Genomic DNA, 18537 nt, shown 5'->3' on the forward strand with positions numbered 1-18537 from the left:
AGTTCTGTTATATTATTTGCAAACCGCCTTGAGACCTTGGGTTGGGGCGGTATAAAAATGCGCTAAATAAAAATAAATAAATAAATAAATAAATCTCGAAACGTATTCATGTGATGTTACCTTGTCTGGTCGATGACCGAAATAAAGTGATTCTGATTCTAAAAACAAACTTAAAACTATTCAGAATCATTTTCAATTTAAAAACCTTGAAAGGCCATGCCAAACAATTAAGTCTTTATGGCTCTGTTCAAATCAGCCCAGTTGTATTCAAACTGGGTTCGAATAAAACCAGTTCTGCACATAATCCTATAATGCATGCTAGTCTGCAAGTTGAAAATGCAAGTTTACTCACCCTTAGAGGTGTACCTAGGGAATTTTGGAGCCTGGACCTAAAGGCCTTTGGAACCCCCCTCCCTCACTGCAAGTTAAGCATCATCCCCCTACACACACACACACACACACACACACACACACACACACCGTGACACACACAGTATTTTTAACATGTGGTTCTTGAGGGCACAAACAGCAACTGCTCACAAGACTGTAAGAAGATAAAACCGATATATTTGTGCAAATATGCATTAGTAGAAACATTTCAACACATAACATATTCCCATCCCCCATATTTCTTTCTCCACTCCCCACTCTGTCTCTAAAGCACCTGGCACAGGTCACAATCACACTCAGCTGCCTGGCACAGTGTGGGCCAGTGGTGACCACACCACCCAGGACAGACTAACGAGGATTTGGGGGCCCCCAAGGTGTGTAGAGGCCCTGGAATTCAGCCCCAAAGTCCAGGGGTAAGAGCACCATTGCTCACCCTCCACACACTATTGCTGGCTTCTGGCTTCCTTACCAGCATAACCTTATCCTCTGGTCACACAGAGAGCAGGATCCCTGCGTGATTCTTGCAGCACTCCTTGCTGGCCAGCTCTTGCTTTCTGAGAAGAACCAGCCCTTTTCTCTATTCATCAGAAATCAGTTCTTTTTTTAAAAGCAAGAACAGGCCAGCAGGGGGTGCTGCAAAAATTGCACAAAGTCCTAGCTCCATGGCTGGAGGATACGATTGTGCCCAGAAGGAAGACGGATGCCAGCACTAGTATGTGGAAGATGAGTACACTTGCAGCTTGGGGGCAAGCATGTAACTTATTGCCATATGGATAAGGACCCATAAGGTATCCTTCTGGATCGCCTGGGGGAGTTGGAGATAGGGGGCACTGCTTTGAAGTGGTTTCGCTCCTATCTCTCAGGTAGATTCCAGATGGTGGAGCTTGGTGACAGTTGCTCTTCAAAACGGGAGCTGTTATATGGAGTCCCTCAGGATTCCATTCTGTCACCTATGCTTTTCAATATCTACATGAAACCGCTGGGTGAGGTCATCAGGAGATTTGGTGCTGGGTGTTATGAGTATGCTGATGACACCCAAATCTACTTCTCCTTTTCATCTTCAGGAAATGGCACTCATTCTCTAAATGCCTGCCTACAGGCAGTAATGGGTTGGATGAGGTATAACAAATTGAAGTTGAATCCAAGCAAGACGGGAGTGCTCATTGTGGGGGCTCTGAATCTGAGGAGTGAGTGATCTTCCTGTTTGGGATGAGGTTACACTCCCCCAGAAGGAGCAGGTGCACAGCTTGGGAGTACTCCTGGACCCAGGCCTCATTCTGGTATCTCAGGTGGAGGCCATGGCCAGGAGTGCTTTCTATCAGTTTCTGCTGATTCGACAGCAGTGCCCATTCCTTGAAGAGGATGACCTCAAAATAGTGGTGCATCAGCTGGAAACCTCCCGGCTTGACTATTGCAATGTGCTCTATGTGGGGCTGCCTTTGTATGTAGTTCGGAAACTTCAGTTAGTTCAAAATGCAGCAGCCAGATTGGTCTCTGGGGCAACCCAGAGAGACCATATTATGCCTGTCCTGAAACAGTTACACTGGCTGCCAATATGTTTCTGGGACTCAGAGGCGGGCCTTCTCTGTAGCTGCTCCTGGGCTGTGGAATGCACTCCCAGCAGAAATCCGTAATTTGAGTTCATTACAGTCTTTCAGGAGAGCCCTTAAAACCTATCTGTTTGGCCTGGGCTTCCAGGGTTTGTAAACTACTGTAAACTGTTTTAAATTGTTTTAAATGGTTGCCCTGGCTTTCCAGCGTTTTTAGCTGTTTGCATGTTTAATTGATTTTATTCTGTTTTTATAGTTTTGATTTTAATTGTTAACTGGTTTTAATTGTTTTCATCCTTTTATAAACCGCCCTGAGCTATTTTGGAAGGGCGGTTTATAAATCAAATTAATAATAAACAATAATAATTTTCTGACCTGGGGTGGTGGGTAGGGAGCTGGGAGTAGTGTTCCCTGTAAGAGGGAATCCCAGGTGTTGACTACAGCTCCCAGCATTCCCAGCTACAATGGTGTTTGGCTGGAGATTATGGGAGCTGTATTCAACAACTTCTGGGAATCCTTCTTACAGGGAACACTGGCGGGGAGCAGTAATCTATGCAGTTTTTTCCCTAGCAGTTTCACATACAGGCTACCAAAGAAGCTACAGTTGTCACATAAATAACAACCTAATGTAAACTGCACTCATCTGAAGCCAAATGCTATTATGCAGTGAATGAGTTCATGGCAATGAAAATGAGGACCTCATTAAGGCCTTATTGTTACAAGACTCCAGGTGTGACTGTGATCTCTGTGTTCTGGCACCGGAAGGCAGGGGCGTAACAAGGCTGGAGTGGGCCCAGAGACAAAATTTTAAAATGGGCCCCTTGCTGATACATACACACACACACACACACACACACACACTTCACAATATATAGTGCACTCGCACTCACATCCCCATTATGCCAGCTTCTCTAGAAAACTCCACTCCCTCGCTTTAACCCCGTCCCTCCACCCTCCCATGGGGAAGAGCGCTCCCGGCTCAGAGTTGCTTCTGCAGACAAGGACTTTGCTGCATGCATGCCGACTTTGCTCCGAACTTGGGGTTGGCTTTTCCCAGGCACCGAAGCTCTGCGGGTGTTGGGGAGTCATGTGACTTGCCTCTGGGGGGCCCCGAGGTGTGGGGGGCCCCAGGCAGCCGCCTCCCCTTGCCTAATGGTAGTTACGCTCCTGGCGGAAGTTGAGATGTCTGAGACTTGATTCTCGAGGGGAAAACAGACCCGAGACCCCAAAGGAGTATTAGAGCATAATGAAGGTAGAAAACAGATTGAGTGTTGAGAGGGTTCTAAAGTAGGACCAAATTTTGAACTCCAATTTAAAGGGAAAATCTATAAGTTTCATCCATAACATCATCAGATGCTGCCCCCTCCTGCCCCCGGGATTAATGCCTGGAATACAAGGAAGCCATACCGGTAACAGGAAATACCCAGAAGTGAGTTGAACCAGAAGCATGTCTGGAGAACTGCTCAGAATATTCCTCTAGTCAATGTAAAAGAAACAGAGAGACTTTTCATTCTAGTATGATTGATGCAGATATGAATGACTGTATTTACTCAAATAGAAGATAACTCCCTTTAAGACAACTCCCTTTAAAAAGATATTAAATACTGATGATAAGGCTACCTGTGTTTACCTGAAAGGAACAAGTTCCTGAATTTAGAATACACACACCCCTGATTTCTAACATCAAAGAACTGGAGTGGGTGGACCTGATACAGGAAAATACGATATCTGTATCTGTTAGCAGCCGACTATCAGGAAGCATAATCAAAACCAAGGTTTAAAAATAAGAGCAAAAGTATTGTCATAGGAACACAGAAACACAGGAAGCTGCCATATACTGAGTCAGACCATTGGTCCATCTAGCTCAGTATTGTCTTCACAGACTGGCAGTGGCTTCTCCAAGGTTGCAGGCAGGAATCTCTCTCTCAGCCCTGTCTTGGAGAAGCCAGGGAGGGAACTTGAAACTTTCTGCTCTTCCCAGAGCGGCTCCATCCCCTGAGGGGAATATCTTACAGTGCTCACACTTCTAGTCTCCCTTTCATATGCAACCAGGGCTGACCCTGCTTAGCTAAGGGGACAAGTCATGCTTGCTACCACAAGACCAGCTCTCCTCTCCTGTCACGAGTGCATGTTCAGATGCTGGTTCTGTTCTCTCTGGATGCTAGGGAGCAATTTCCTAAATATCACAGTCTCCTACCTTCATTAAATTATTATGAATATATTTCATAACAGTGAATCCCAAATGATATAATAACACTTGTAATCTTTAATACTTTTAATTATCAATGTATTATTTATAAAGGAGTAAACAATTTCATTTAGTCTTTATGAAGACAGTGCAAAGAATTGTGTGTAGGCTAGTGTATGTGTTTATGATGATGATTTTATGGCAGTGTTCCAGAGACTCTGGGGTTCTTCAGAAGTTTATTTGATGTTCGTTTAAAATGTTAGTAATGTAGACAAGATTCCCTAAAAGACAGCTTGCTCACTGCTACCAGTCTCTCCCTGAAATGGGCAGCCACAGGGGCATACTCTATGGGATATTATTCTAGGGCACATCCAGTTCACACAAAGCAACAGTGCCCTGTAAACTGAGTGTGCAATTTGAACACCTCCCCCTTAATCCTATGCCTTTCACAAGGGTTCCATGAGGCCAGAACAGCTGACACTTCAGTGTGGACAGGTTTTAGTGGCCAAGTCTGAAAAACATTGCTATATAGCAATAGCACTTACATTTATATATTGCTTTATAGCCGGAGCTCTCTAAGCGGTTTACAATGATTTAGCATATTGCCCCCAACATTTTGGGTACTCATTTTACCGACCTCGGAGGGATGGAAGGCTGAGTCAACCTTGAGCCCCAGGTCAGGATCGAACTTGTAACCTTCTGGTTACAGGGCGGCAGTTTTACCACTGCGCCACCAGGGGCTAATACGTTCAAAATATATTTCATGAAATATTTATACTCTTGATTTGCTTTGGGTAATCGCACAGCTTTAGGCTGCTCTTTGAACATTATTCTAGCCATATAATAAAGAAAAATAATTTCACAAGCCAAAACCAGCCCAAGCCTCACTGTCTCCTTATAACAGGGTCAGCTTTGTTGAGGACCAGGAGACCATGCTTCCATCATCATCCAGATACAAATCCAATTAACCCTAATGCTACTAGGGAATTTTCCTCTACAGAAGCACTCCTTTCATTAAGGTTCTATATTAGTTTTATTCTATGCTGTCATTTAAACTATACTTCAGATTTATGTGGCCATTGCTACTGCATTTTTCTTTAATGGTCTGGACACAATCTGTTTTAGGGCTCTGTTGTTTCATCCCTCTCCCCCCCTATCTTATTAAACACAGATGCAAAAAGCCCAAAACCTATCTTGTGTAGTGGTTAAGAGACTGAGCTGAAATCTGGGAAATGCCTGGGTCAGATTGCATCTGACCATTCCCTCTTCGGTGAGAAAAAAGGGAAATACTTATTTAAAGACAGTGCTTTCTATCTACAGTGTATATTGTGTGTGTATTTGTGTGTGTGTGTGTGTGTGTGTGTGTGTGTGTGTGTGTGTGTGTGATCTACTGCCTGATTAATCTGGGCACTTTTTAATAGATTATTTTTGAGCCACATAAACATTGCAGTTCTAATAATAACACTAGTTTGCCTTACGTGGTTATTGTAAAACTTACTGAGAAAGTATATGCATTGGAAAAGCACTTGATGCTAGATATTAGAGACTGATTATTACCTTTTTTGTTGTTCGCTTCCATTTCATTTTGAGATCCATTAAAGAAAACACACCAGTTAATAGCAATAGCACTTACATTTATATACCACTCTATAGCTGGAGCTCTGTAAGCGGCTTACAATGATTTTAGCATATTGGCCCCAACATTCTGGGTACTCATTTTACCAACCTCGGAAGGATGAGTCAACCTTGAGCCCCTGGTCAGGATCGAACTTGTAACTTTCTGGTTACAGGGCGGCAGTTTTACCACTGTGCCACCAGGGGCTCTTAAACATATAGACTTTTTTCTACAGGTGTCTGTGAGTTCTTACTATTACTAATACTATGAATATTTATATACCACTCTTCAACCAAAGTTCACAAAGCGGTCCACAAGGGAAAATACAGTTTTAAAAAATGGTCCCTTGTCCCCAAAGGGCTCACAATCTAAAAAGAAATATAAGGCAGATACCAGCAACAGCCACTGAAGGGATGCTGTGCTGGGGCTAGATAGGGCCAGTTGCTCTCCCCTTGCTAAATATAAGAGAATCACCACTTTAAAAGGTGTCTCTTTGCTCAGTTAGCATGGGTGGACACTTGCAGATTAATTCTGTTATACATTAATATTGCATCAGATATTGTATATGGAGGATGAGATCATGCCAGAAACTTTACTAGCAGCCTGCTCTTTTGCACACTTACTCAGAAGTAAATGCCAATGAGTTCAATGGGATTTCCCCCAAGTACAACTTGTGCATAAGACTGTGTTATGCAGTCTGATGTGCAGAATTAATTCTGCATAGGCTGTGGCCTAAAACAGAAAGGTACAATGTGCTGATGAAAAGGATACCAGCAAAATGCTTTAATTAAATCAAGTGTGGAATCGATCCTTGGGTTCAGATCCCTGCTTACCAGTTAAGCTCATGGAGTGACCTTGGACCACTTAGTCAGACTTACCTCACAGGTAACTTATGAGACATATTGAGGGAACCCCACATATAAAATTTTAATAATTTTAAAAACTTGTTTTAATGACTTTTATTCTATTTGTATTGTGCCATGTATTTTAATCTGTGACTTTTAGATATTTTAAATTTTGTGTACCACCTAGAGATGTACATATCAGGTAAAAATATGATAAATAAATAGATAAATATGCTGTCCTTTGGAGAAAAACAGAAAATAAATACTATTACTGATAATTTATTCCTGTTTTTAAAAGTGACAATCTTTCCAGACTTGTACAACCAGGGCCTAGGATAAACAAAGACCCAAATAACTTCATGTTGCAATTCAAATAGAAAGAAGCAATAAATGATAAGCTAATGAGAAACAAAACCTTTTGGATTTCACTTACTGGCTTGGCATCGTAATTGCTTCCTTGTTTCCTCCTCCCCTAGGATTGCCAACTAGGGATTTTTATTGAGGGCATGCAACTATTTGGGAGACCAAATGACTTTTTTTTTTTTGCATTTGTTGTGGTGTCTGAAGTTCTGGGAAGCAGCTGAAACATTTTGTTCAATCAGAATATTTTGCTCCCATGAGCAGCTTCTCTTCCTCTGTGTCTTTCCCCTGTTGGCATTCTACTGTCCATCCATCCAGCCGAGAAGCCAGAATGGAGGTTCTGCTTCAGTGTCAGGTTATGGAGCCACAGGATGCAGGAGCACAGATGGGTGGGTCCGGCAGGTGCAGCTTGCTTCCTTCATGTGGTGGAGGCAGTGAGAAGTTAGCAGTCTGTGCTAACAAACTTTACTTAGTTGGCAGTTACCCCTGCTAACGAAGTAAAAAGGCACCTTTTAAAGGGGTGAATCTCTTCTGTTCATCATGGGGAGAGCAACTGGCCTTATCCAACCCCTGCACAATGTCCTTTCAATGGCTGAATCTGGTGTGCACAGATTTAGGGGTGTGCACAGACCGAACCAGACCACGGAGCAGTCTGAATTTGGACTTGTACTCAAATTGCAGTCTGTACACACCCCTACTTGCATTTCTTTTTAGATTGTGAGCCCTTTCGGGTCAGGGGAGCATCTTATTTCTCTTTGAAAACCGCTGTGAAACCTTCTGTTGAAAAACAGTTTATAAATGTTTGTAGTCAAAGAGAACAACAAGCGAGTGGGAGACTGTGAATGCAACTCTGTGCCAGCATACAAAGAGGCTAACTCAATAGTCAGCTGTCTGCCCTGCCTCAAGCCAAGAAGTGAAGTTGCTGGCCTGGCTGGGAAGAGTAGGCTGGGTGAGACCCGTGAGGAGGAGGACAGAGGACTGTGTGTGTGGTAAACCTAACTAAGAGATGAATTTACGGTTAAGAAGCAGGGTCCTGGAGAACTCTGCACCTAGATAGCAGACTGAGCAGTAGGGATGTGCACAAATTGATTTTTTAAAATTCAATTTGTACCCAAATCGAATCGCCCCCGATTTCTTTTGGGTTTGAAGCTGGCCAGCTAGCACAGGCGTGATTTGTTTTGTCCACAAATCTCCCGAAACAGGTAGATTCGGGTACAAATCATTTTGTACCCAAATCGATTTGCACAGACAGCAGGTGCAGGCAGTGATTCTCTCAGCAGCAGGAAGGGGGTGAAAAAAAAACTTTTCTCTTTTCTTCAATCAGGAAAGCAGGAACAAAAGGCAGAGAATCCACTCCAGGCAACAGGCAGGCAAGGCAAAGCAAAGCTCCTCTGGCCCACTCTCTCTCTCCTCCCATGAGGCAGAATGCCTCCTTAAGTACATTTGAAAATCCCTCCTTTGAACTCCCCTCTTGTCCATTCTTTGACCTTTCCCCTAGCCAATGTGGGGTCAGTAACCCCTGGCAACACAAGATTTGAATGGAAACAAGCCAGTCTGGGACCCGGGGGGAATCGCCAGCCAATCGTTGCACACTGTAAGTCACTAATCTGAAGCTTAGGAGGGCGGGATTTTCAAAAATATTTCCTGATACAAAATGGAGACAGCAAGAGAGATCACCACAAAATGGAGGTCTGAATCTACAGATTTTTCAGGTCCAAAATCTAGGCGATTTATTTTGGACCCAAATCTGGCCAGCTATCACTGGGGCGATTTGTTTTGTCCACAAATCGCCCAAAACAGGTAGATTTGGGTGCAAATCATTTTGTGCCCAAATAGATTTGCACGTCCCTACTGAGCATACATACAGCTCAGCAGGAAGTTTTTCACACAAGGCTTTTAAAGCCCTTTAACTCACATCTCCTCCAGAATTGAGAGGGTGCATCCACATTTCAGCCAGATTTACCCTGAAGTTCTTGTAAGTTATTGGGAAGCAGCTCACACACAATTCGGGTTTTTCACTGCATATTTGAGTGTAGCTCGATTTCTATCTGGCATAAAAAAAATTTTTTTTAATTTGTCGGGGTTTTTTACTTCGAGTTCGCACTAAAGCCTCCCAGTAAACCCGCAGTAAAGTCTGCTGTGTATAAAAGTCCCCAGTCATCAGGTTCACAGTGGTGAGCTGTATTTATTATCAAATGATCCAATTTTCATCAAAATATGCATATATAATACAAATAAACACATGCCTATTTTATGCAAAATGGAGACTTTCTTGATACTTTTTTTTTGTGAAAAATGTCCTCTATTTCTACTTTTTTGGTGATAGGTATAGACTTTTTTCACCATGTGAACCTGAGAACCCGATTCTCCCCTGCCCAGGTACATAAGGGCTTGTACTGTATTTCACAGCAATTAATTTTGACTGTAGTATTGCCACTTGAGAAACTGTTCCTTAACACTGCTGTGACTGTAATGCTGGTTTACCCTCTGTTCGGCAGCCAGACATGATGCTCTTTTGGATAGTTTTGCAGCACTGACCAGCACTTAAGTTTGGCATTACCAATTAACACTTTCTGCTGTTGTGCACATTAGTGAATGTGCACCTTTTGGAACGAAAATGTTGACTTTCAGTATTTGTCAGTAGAGATGTGCACAAAACTGGTTTTTCCAGCTTGGTTCGAACCTGAACCGGATTCAAACCAGGCTGGACCGGTTCGTTTTTGCCCCACTGCAGACTGGGACCCAGTTGGGTTCAAATTTGAACCAGTTTGGAGCCCTACTGCCAAATGGGAATCCAGCAGGGATTACCCTTTACCAGGGGAATCAAGCAAGGATTATCCTTTACCACTAAAGGGGCAGCAGGAGTGTGTGTGTGGGGGCTTCTTAAATAGTTTTTTAAAAGAATTAAAATCTGCTGAAAGTACTCACTATTGATGCAGTGGGGTGGAGCTCCCTGACCCTCATCGGCCTTCACCCCAGGTTCTAGGGCCCGTTTTGGGCCTTTGTGCATGCACAGAGGCCATTGTTTTTACCTCCGCACAAGTGCACTGCCCATTTGTGTGATATGGGTCCCACAAATGGCAAGTGTGCTTGGGCTGAGGTAAAAAAATGACCTCCGCACACACACAGAGGCCCGAAATGGGCCCAAGAAGGCACAAACTGGACCCAAGCCAGCCCTAAACACTGGAGGGAGGCCATCGGGGGAGCTGCCACTGCTGCCTCCCCACAGCAGCTGCTGCTGGTGGCAATAGTGAGTACTTTCAGATAGATAGATATATATATATATATATATATATATATACACACACACACACACACACACACACACACACATTTCAGAAGCCCCCCACTAAGGATGTGCACAAATCTGGTTTGCCCGGTTCGGTTCGAATTCAAACTGGGTTCGAACCAGGGTGGGGAGGTTTGGTTTTGGTTTTGCTCAAACCTCACATTTGTTCGATTTGAATTTGAACCTGGTTCAAATGGTTTTGAACTGGTTTGAACCAGTTTGAGCCTCTAAAACTGGGTTGGGTGGTAGGCACCCATGGGTGACAACTACCACCCAAACCCCAAAGCAATCGGACACGCCTGTGATTTTTAATAAATTTTTGAATTTTTTATTATTGCCCATTATTCCCTATGTGGAGTACCTAGGAGCAAAAAGTTGGGGTGGGTGTTCACCCACTGAATGGCAAAGCAATCAGAGACTCCTGCGATTATTTGTGAATTTTTGAAGGTTTTTTCCCTTCATTTTTTAAATTCCTCCCATAGGGAATAATGAGGAACATAGGAAGCTGCCATATACTGAGTCTATCTAGCTCAGTGTTGTCTTCACAGACTGGCAGAGGCTTCTTAAAGGTTGCAGGCAGGAATCTCTCTCAGCCCTATCTTGGAGATGCCAGGGAGAGAACCTAGAACCTAGATGTTCTTCCCAGAGAGGCTCCATCCCCTAAGGGGAATATCTTACAGTGCTCACACATCAAGTCTCCCATTCATATGCAACCAGGGCAGACTCTGCTTAGCTAATGGTACAAGTAATGCCTGCTACCACAAGACCCAATTTGAGTCATCTCCATCGCCCCCTTTTGGGGGGATGCCAGGGCACCCCAAAGTGGGTCTTGGGGAACAGCAGGGCCAGTCTCCACCCCCCCCAGGCACCCCAAAGTTGATAGGTTTTATTGTTGATTAATCAGTAATTTTTAAAGAATTAATTTTTGGCTCCATAGACATGCATTGGCTCCATAGAAAACCATTGCCTGAGCCTTTCCATTCAGAAAGAACACTGTGTTTCCTTTCACCTTAGTAGCTTAATTGCTGTGACCCAAACTCAGAGTTCAGAGCAATAAACAATTACGGTTAGTAGGTGAAAAGGCACTCTGTTATTTCCTGTGGAGCCAATGGGGTGCAGTTCAGTCAGATGTTTGTTTTTTGCCATACCCTTCCTCTAAGCAGCTCCAGGTTCATCATGTTTCATATACCCATTTTATCCTCACAACAATCCTGTGGGGTAGCTTAGGCTGAGAGATAATGATGGCCCAAGGGCCAAGTGAGCCTCATGGGTGAGGGGAGATTAGAACCCAGGTCTCTCTGGTCAGCTGCTCTAACCACTTCCCTGACTCTCATATGAATATAAGAAGAGCCTTGCTAGATCTGACCCAAGCTCAGCATCCTGTTTCCCACAGTGACCTACCAGATGACCCCAGGAAGCCCAAAGTCAATATCCCCTGATTATTCTGCATATTTCCCAGTTGTATAATATCCTCTCTTGTACATATAAGCATGTTGGGTTTACATGATGCTAGCATAACTGGTCTCAGTGTTTTTTTTAATAGTTCTCAGTTTTTAGCTTTTTGAATAACTTTTAATTTGAAACTTTTTAAAAAATATAATTTTAATGGTCGTTTTAACCTGGGCTTTTGCAGTTGTTTATCTTAACTTGTTCAGTTTTATTAGTCTCTTATTTTACATAGTATCAGTTTTATTAATGTCATGAGCCACCCCAAGTAGGAGTCTGTTTGAGGAGCGGCATATAAATATTTTAAATAAATAAAACATTTTTTAAAAAAAAATCTTCTTTCTGAAAATTACAGATGGCATCTGCTCAAGACTCCAGGTATGGCCAGAAGGACACATCCGACCAGAACTTTGATTACATGTTCAAACTGCTCATCATTGGTAACAGCAGTGTTGGAAAAACCTCATTTTTGTTCCGTTATGCCGACGATTCTTTTACGTCGGCTTTCGTAAGCACCGTTGGAATCGATTTCAAAGTAAAAACTGTTTTTAAAAATGAAAAAAGAATTAAGCTGCAGATTTGGGTAAGCTGAACACGTTTTTCTTTGGTGGTTTATTTGTACAGATCATTGAGGACAAGCCACTTTGATACTGGTTTCTAGACACAAGAGGCCGCCATGGAACAGCATCCTTGGCCAAGGGAATTGCTCCATCAGCCCTGCACAAAGGCGGTCTTGGGGATTGGCAATGGGCACCTCTGAGGGCCGGGGCCCTCGTCAGCTGCCTGAAGGTGCCAGCCTCTGTCTCTGGCCCTTGTGAAAGTGTACATAGCCCAGTACCTAGCGCACACAGTCATTCCCCTCTGTGTGACTGCACCTGCACAAGGACGGATCGTGCCCCAAGTGCAGGGGTGCAGACAGAGGGGAAGCTTAAGGAGCAACACTTTTGCGGGAGAAGAAAAACCCTTTCTGAGGGGAGAAAAATATGTTTGGCAGACTGAATATATGGGTTATTACCAGGTTTGGAGGGGGGTTCAGTAAAAAAGGGAGGGAGAACTCCTCAAATGCTTAGGGGGAATTTGCATGTGTGTGTGTTTTTTTCAGTGAACCTTCTCACTGTGATACCAGGATTTCACCAGTTGCCAAGATCACTTTTGCAATCCCTACATCTTGTTCTGTTTTCTGCATGTTTCTATCATTGTGCAAGCATGACTTGTCCCTTTAGCTAAACAGGGTCCACCTTGGTTGCATATGAAAGGGAGACTAGAAGTGTGAGCACTGTAAGATATTCCCCTTAGTGGGTGGAGCTGCTCTGGGAAGAGCACCTAGGTTCTAATTTCCCTCCCTGGCATCTCCAAGATAGGGCTGAGAGAGATTCCTGCCTGCAGCCTGCGCACAGTGTCAGCCAGTGCCTGCTGTTATACATGAAGTCCAGTAACTCCTTTAGAAACAGCTGTGATGCTAGTTCTTGTTTATGCTTCCTCATTATGTCCTTATGTTGCAGTTGTAAATTGCCTTCCTGCTGTAAATTATGCTTGGTTCTTTACTGTGAATAACCCCTACAATGTATGGAATGGATCAAGTCTCTTCTTGCAGAAATGGCCAAAAAATAAATAATAAATAGATGCAGGAGATTGTATATCATATTGATGAGTATACAACTGAATTCTGGCATAGCTCTCTCCCAATTTATTTTCCTGTTGGCTGCAAAGATGTATTTGATTAAATAAGTGTGTTGATATATATTTGGAGCTGAATTGGCAAAGGAAAGACGATGGAGATTTCCTCTGCATTGAATTAACAGTCTTCAGTAATCATGTAGTTCCTTCAAACAGGAACCTCCTTGACCAACACCTGCCCTTCTCCTACTTATAGAGCGGACGAGTATATTATCACAGATGGTTAAACACTCCCCAGCACCACTCCAGCCTGACCCTGCATTCCATTCATGACCAGCAATGATGACCTGCCTTTCATTGTGATGCCACAGTGCTGCACACTACTACTATGAATATTTATATAACACTTTTCAACAAAATAGGTCTCAAAGTGGCTTACAAAGAAAAATAAATGAGATCATTCCCTGTCCCAAAAAGGCTCACAATCCAAAAAGATACACTAGATAGAAACACCAGCAACAGTCCCTGCGGGGGGGGAATGCTATGCTGGGCCTGGATAGGGACTGTTACCCTCCCCTTGTTAAATATAAGAGAATTGGCACTTTAAAAGGTCCCTCTTTGCTCAGGTAGCAGGGGTGAAGCACATTGCAAAGAGAGTTCACATAAAAGAGAGGTGCCCTAAAGCTTCATTAGCCCTGCTTGCAGTCTAAAAAGAAACAGAAGGTAGACAGCAGTAACAGTCACGAGGGATGCTGTGTAGGGCTGAACAGAGGCAATGGATTTCCCCTGCTGAATATGAGTCACCGAGGCCTTTCTCCCAATCAGTGAGAAAAGGCTTGAGGGCATGCGGGCAGTAAGCCATGAAAAGCTTACCTCCCTGCAGACAATCCTTACTCCTGATCTGGGTGTGGAGATCGCACACACCTGCCTCTTGAGATGTGCATCTGCCTTTTCAAGCAGCACAAGGGTCAGGAGCCAGGACACCTAGCCCCAGCCCCCGGAACTCCCATAATGCACCACGGATCTCCCGGTGCTCTCTGGGAGCCTCGCAGTCTGCCAGCCCCAGCAGACGATTGGAAAAATGAGGTTAAGGGAACACTTGCTCCCTTAACCCAGTTTTGAAGGCAGGCTCCAGAGGCAGGTTTGCCACCGCAGCTCTGCCAGGAGCTGTGCGGCTCTCAGTGGTTCTCACATACAGGCAAAACTGGACTGGGCTTCCTTAGCCCGGTTTTGCCTGCACGTGAGAATAGCCTCACTATTTAACAGCTACCTATTTGCCCAGTTAGCAGGGGAAATTAGCAATTAATGTGCTCTCCTTAATATTACCCGAGTATGGGCTGCCTGGAAGAAGTTGCCTGGCTGGGATGTGCATGGAACCGGCTGGCCCAGTTCGAGCCCGGATCGGACTCAAACCTGACTGGACCAGTTTGGTCTGGCACCCACTCGGAAACGCCCCCCCGGTTTGGTCCAGTTCGGGGGGGTTCGTGAATTATTATTTTTAAAGTTGTTTAAAAAAAAAACACACCATTTTTTAACTATTCCCTTTGGGGAATGTCCTTGAGGTGGCGGGGGGGGGTACACAGAGGTTCCCCCTTCCCCCACCAGCCTCTGTTATTTGGCCAGATCTTCGGCCAATTTGGGCCTCCGTAGTTCGGTGTGGCGGACATTATGGATGCTGCCACACATGCGCAAATGGCCTCGGCAAGGCCTGGCATGACCTTGGTTTGCACATCCCTACCTCTCAGTGAAGTCGCCCTAGTTATATGGCAAATATCCTGACCCACTAACTGTGGAGCTTGTCTTCTGCACTTGCAGAAGCACTGCTGTATAGTTTCAGGGGCATAACAAGATCTGAAGGGGCCCATGTTCCATAATTGAACATTGCCCCTCCTTTTTTGCGGCACTGGAGCCACTGCAAAAATTTTCTTGCCCCTGCCAGCCACATCACTGGGCAGTGACATCATTAGCCCTCATTGGCTTTGTTCCAAGGAGAGCAAGCAGGCAAAGTGCTCCCCACCCCCAACTCTGGCCCCTTGCACACTGGCTCTTTGCCAGGGAGGGAGGGAGAGGGGAGGGAGGGAAGCATGCAGGTGGGCAGCTGGCTGTTGTGGGGCATGTGGGTGGCAGCAGGCAAACAGATTAGGAGGAGGCAGGCAGATGAAGGGTCCTTGGTAGCTCCACTTCTTGGGGTTGGGGACCGGCTTGGTTCTTTGAGCATGTCTACCCAATTTTAGATATGCCCCTGTATAGATTCTAGCACCAGTAGTAATGTGGAGCCATTGCTGCCTAAGGTTATTATCCTCTTCCCAGGAGCTACTTGCAAAGAATAGGGAAGCAGAAACCAGAGTGTTCGAGACAGGACCATGTGTGTTGGGGGGAAATGAAAAAGGTGGAGAGACTGAGGAAGGAGGCTGTTCATACAGCAGATTCATGTGAGAGCCAGGGGTGGGTCCTGCTGCTGCCTACTAAATGGAACTGACTCTCGGAATGAGATTGGTTGAAACCTCTCAATTCCATATTCAAAAAAGCTTTGCCATTGCAAAGGGAACGGCAGCTCTGACTGCTCCATACCGTTGTTGGCTCATTTAGATTTAGTGCTTTGCATTAAGTCATTTGTGTTGCACTTAAGCCAGCTAGAATAAAATGGATTGACTTCTGGACCCCAGAGGCTACTAATGAAATAAGATATGAATCTTGTGAAAGCTGTTCCAGAAAGCAGATTTTAAGTAATTGGAGCACATTCCCCTTGCCTCATAATCTGCATTGAAATATTTATTATTAATTTATTAATTATTATTATTATTATTATATGCATGTAGGAGCTGTACCTGTAGGACCATACTATACAGTATTCTGTTTTATTGCTTTTATCTAACTTTTGAAATTAATAGTGTCCCAGTACCATTCATTTAATGTTGCAATTTTGTAAGAAGACTTGTATGCTGCACAGCTGTGTGCACCAATGTGTGAATGTGCTCATCATATGCATAAAATACTGTCCAGAGGTGTGATTTTTTTCCCTTTTAAGTACAATTCCTGTTGTCTCACTAAGAGTCGTAGTAGTTGGTATGTGCACCTAATGCAAGAGTATACTTTCCAACTGTACCTGTTGGTATAGTGTCAATCCAAATGTTCTCAGAGGAGAATTTTCCGTAATAAATTTGGGGTGTGGTGTGCACACACAGACTGGTTTTAATGCTTATAGAAGTCTTACTCTTTGGCATGCTTCTGTTGGCTTTTGAATGCTGCAGATGGTAGTATTTGAGAGACTGAGTGTATGGCACTCTGAATTGTACATTTGCATCAGCCAACTGCCAGACTAAGACTGCGTGCATGCAAACAAAAGAAGCAGGCATACAGCAGCTATGGTTCTCCCTCTGACGCATAGGTGCTCACATGGGGAGGGGATTTTCATAAATTGCCACCCTAAAGCCACAGAAAGGACAACATTTTGTGCTCTAATTTTCCCCTCTGAGGCTAGTAGCAACTTCAGGAGTGGTTTGGATTGGGAGGTTTAGACTCCCTCTCCCCATACCATGGTCCTCATCCAAATTAGGGAGTTCCATAGCTGCTTTTTGAACAAAGAAAGAGCTGTTGGAAGTTCTAATCACAGAATCCCACATCACACCTAGTTTGGTCTTTAGCCTTTCAGGAAGTATGATAGCAGGTTGGAGATTAGGCACAAGAACTGTCCAGAGGGGAATTGCCATTGGGGGAGTGGGGTGTGGTAGTTCCTACAAAGACAGTTTTGGTACCTGATCCCCAAAATTGATTCCAGGGGACTATAAAGACCACTTCGAATGTCCTGGAGGCACTTTCTGAAAGGGCTAATCTAAAGGCTAATCACATGCAAATGTGTTGCCAGATCTGGCTTATTTTAAGCCAAATTCTGGGTTACGGCCCATTTGACCCACGAGTCAGACCCAGAACCCTTAGGTTCTGGCAGATCTCAAATGTGGAGTAATAAATGGGAAAATGTGTCCATTGTTTCCTGGATAATGCATATGTAAAATACTGACATGGTCTTTTGAAAAATGAAATGGGATCCTACGATTTAAAAAATTCAAAAATTATGCAGATGATGACTGATTTTGTAAGGAAGTGAATATATCACCAGCACAGCATCCCTCCAGTGGCTGTTGCTGGTGTCTATCTTATGTCTCTTTTTTAGATTGTCAGCCTTTTGGGTACAGGGAGCCATTTTATTTATATCTATGTAAACCACTTTGGGAACTTTTTGTTGAAAAGCGGTATATAAATATTCATCGTATTTGCATATTTATTAATTATTTTTATCATTATTAAAACTTTTATACTACCCTCCCAAAAAGGCTCAGGGCGGTTTACATTAAAACACCATTAAAATCAGTTAATAATTAAAACAAAAATTATAAAGCATAAAACAATGATTAACAATTAAAAACATCATAAAACAACAATTAAATAATTGGAACAATTTAAAAACAAGTTTTAAAAAGCTGAGAAAGCCTGGTTGAAGAGATGTGTTTTCAGGTGTTTTCTGAAGATTGCCAGAGATGGGGAGGATCATATCTCAGCAGGGAGCACATTCCGCAATCTTGGGGAAGCAGCCGAGAAGGCCCATCTCTGTTTTGCCACCAAACGAGTTGGTGGCAACTGGAGATGGACCTCCTCAAGTGACCTCAGCGGCTGGCGGGGCTCATAGTGAAGAAGACGCTCTCTTAAATACCCAGGGCCTAAGCCATTTAGGGCTTTATAAGTTATAACTAGCATTTTGTATTTTGCCCGGAAACCTATTGGCAGCCAGTGTAACTCCATCAACAAAGGAGTAATGTGGTCTCTCCGAGATGACCCAGAGACCAACCTGGCTGCCGCATTCTGAACCAACTGAAGTTTCCAGACTACGTACAAAGGCAGCCCCACGTAGAGCTCATTACAGAAGTCCAGTCTGGAGGTTACCAACAAATGTACCACTGTTTTGAGGTCATTGATCTCGAGAAACAGGCGCAGCTGGCATATCAGCTGAAGCTTAGAAAGCACCCCTGGCCACCGCCTCAACCTGAGAAACCAAGGAGAGACGTTGATCCAGAAGTACTCCCAGACTGTGAACCTGTTCCTTTTGGGGAAGTGTGAACCCGTCTAGAACAGGCAGATCAAAATCGTCTCTAGAGTTCCGACCCCGCACAATAAGTACCTCCGTCTTATCTGGATTCAGCTTCAGTTTATTCTCCCTCATCCAGCCCATTACTGCTTCTAGG

The 18537-nt window shown here is 44.0% G+C and overlaps 1 protein-coding gene across 2 annotated transcripts in view; it reads left to right on the forward strand.

Moving 5' to 3' along the window:
- The window catches only part of RAB3C (RAB3C, member RAS oncogene family), a 218630-nt gene that overhangs the window by 12424 nt on the left and 187669 nt on the right, over positions 1 to 18537 (forward strand). For both annotated transcript variants that reach the window (XM_053294962.1, XM_053294961.1), the window contains exon 2: positions 12039 to 12266. In XM_053294962.1, the coding sequence (XP_053150937.1) occupies positions 12039 to 12266 (228 nt within the window). The remainder of the gene's footprint in view (positions 1 to 12038; positions 12267 to 18537) is intronic.

The sequence above is a fragment of the Hemicordylus capensis genome, chromosome 2, assembly GCF_027244095.1.
Source record: "Hemicordylus capensis ecotype Gifberg chromosome 2, rHemCap1.1.pri, whole genome shotgun sequence".
Classification (NCBI taxonomy): Eukaryota; Metazoa; Chordata; class Lepidosauria; order Squamata; family Cordylidae; genus Hemicordylus; species Hemicordylus capensis.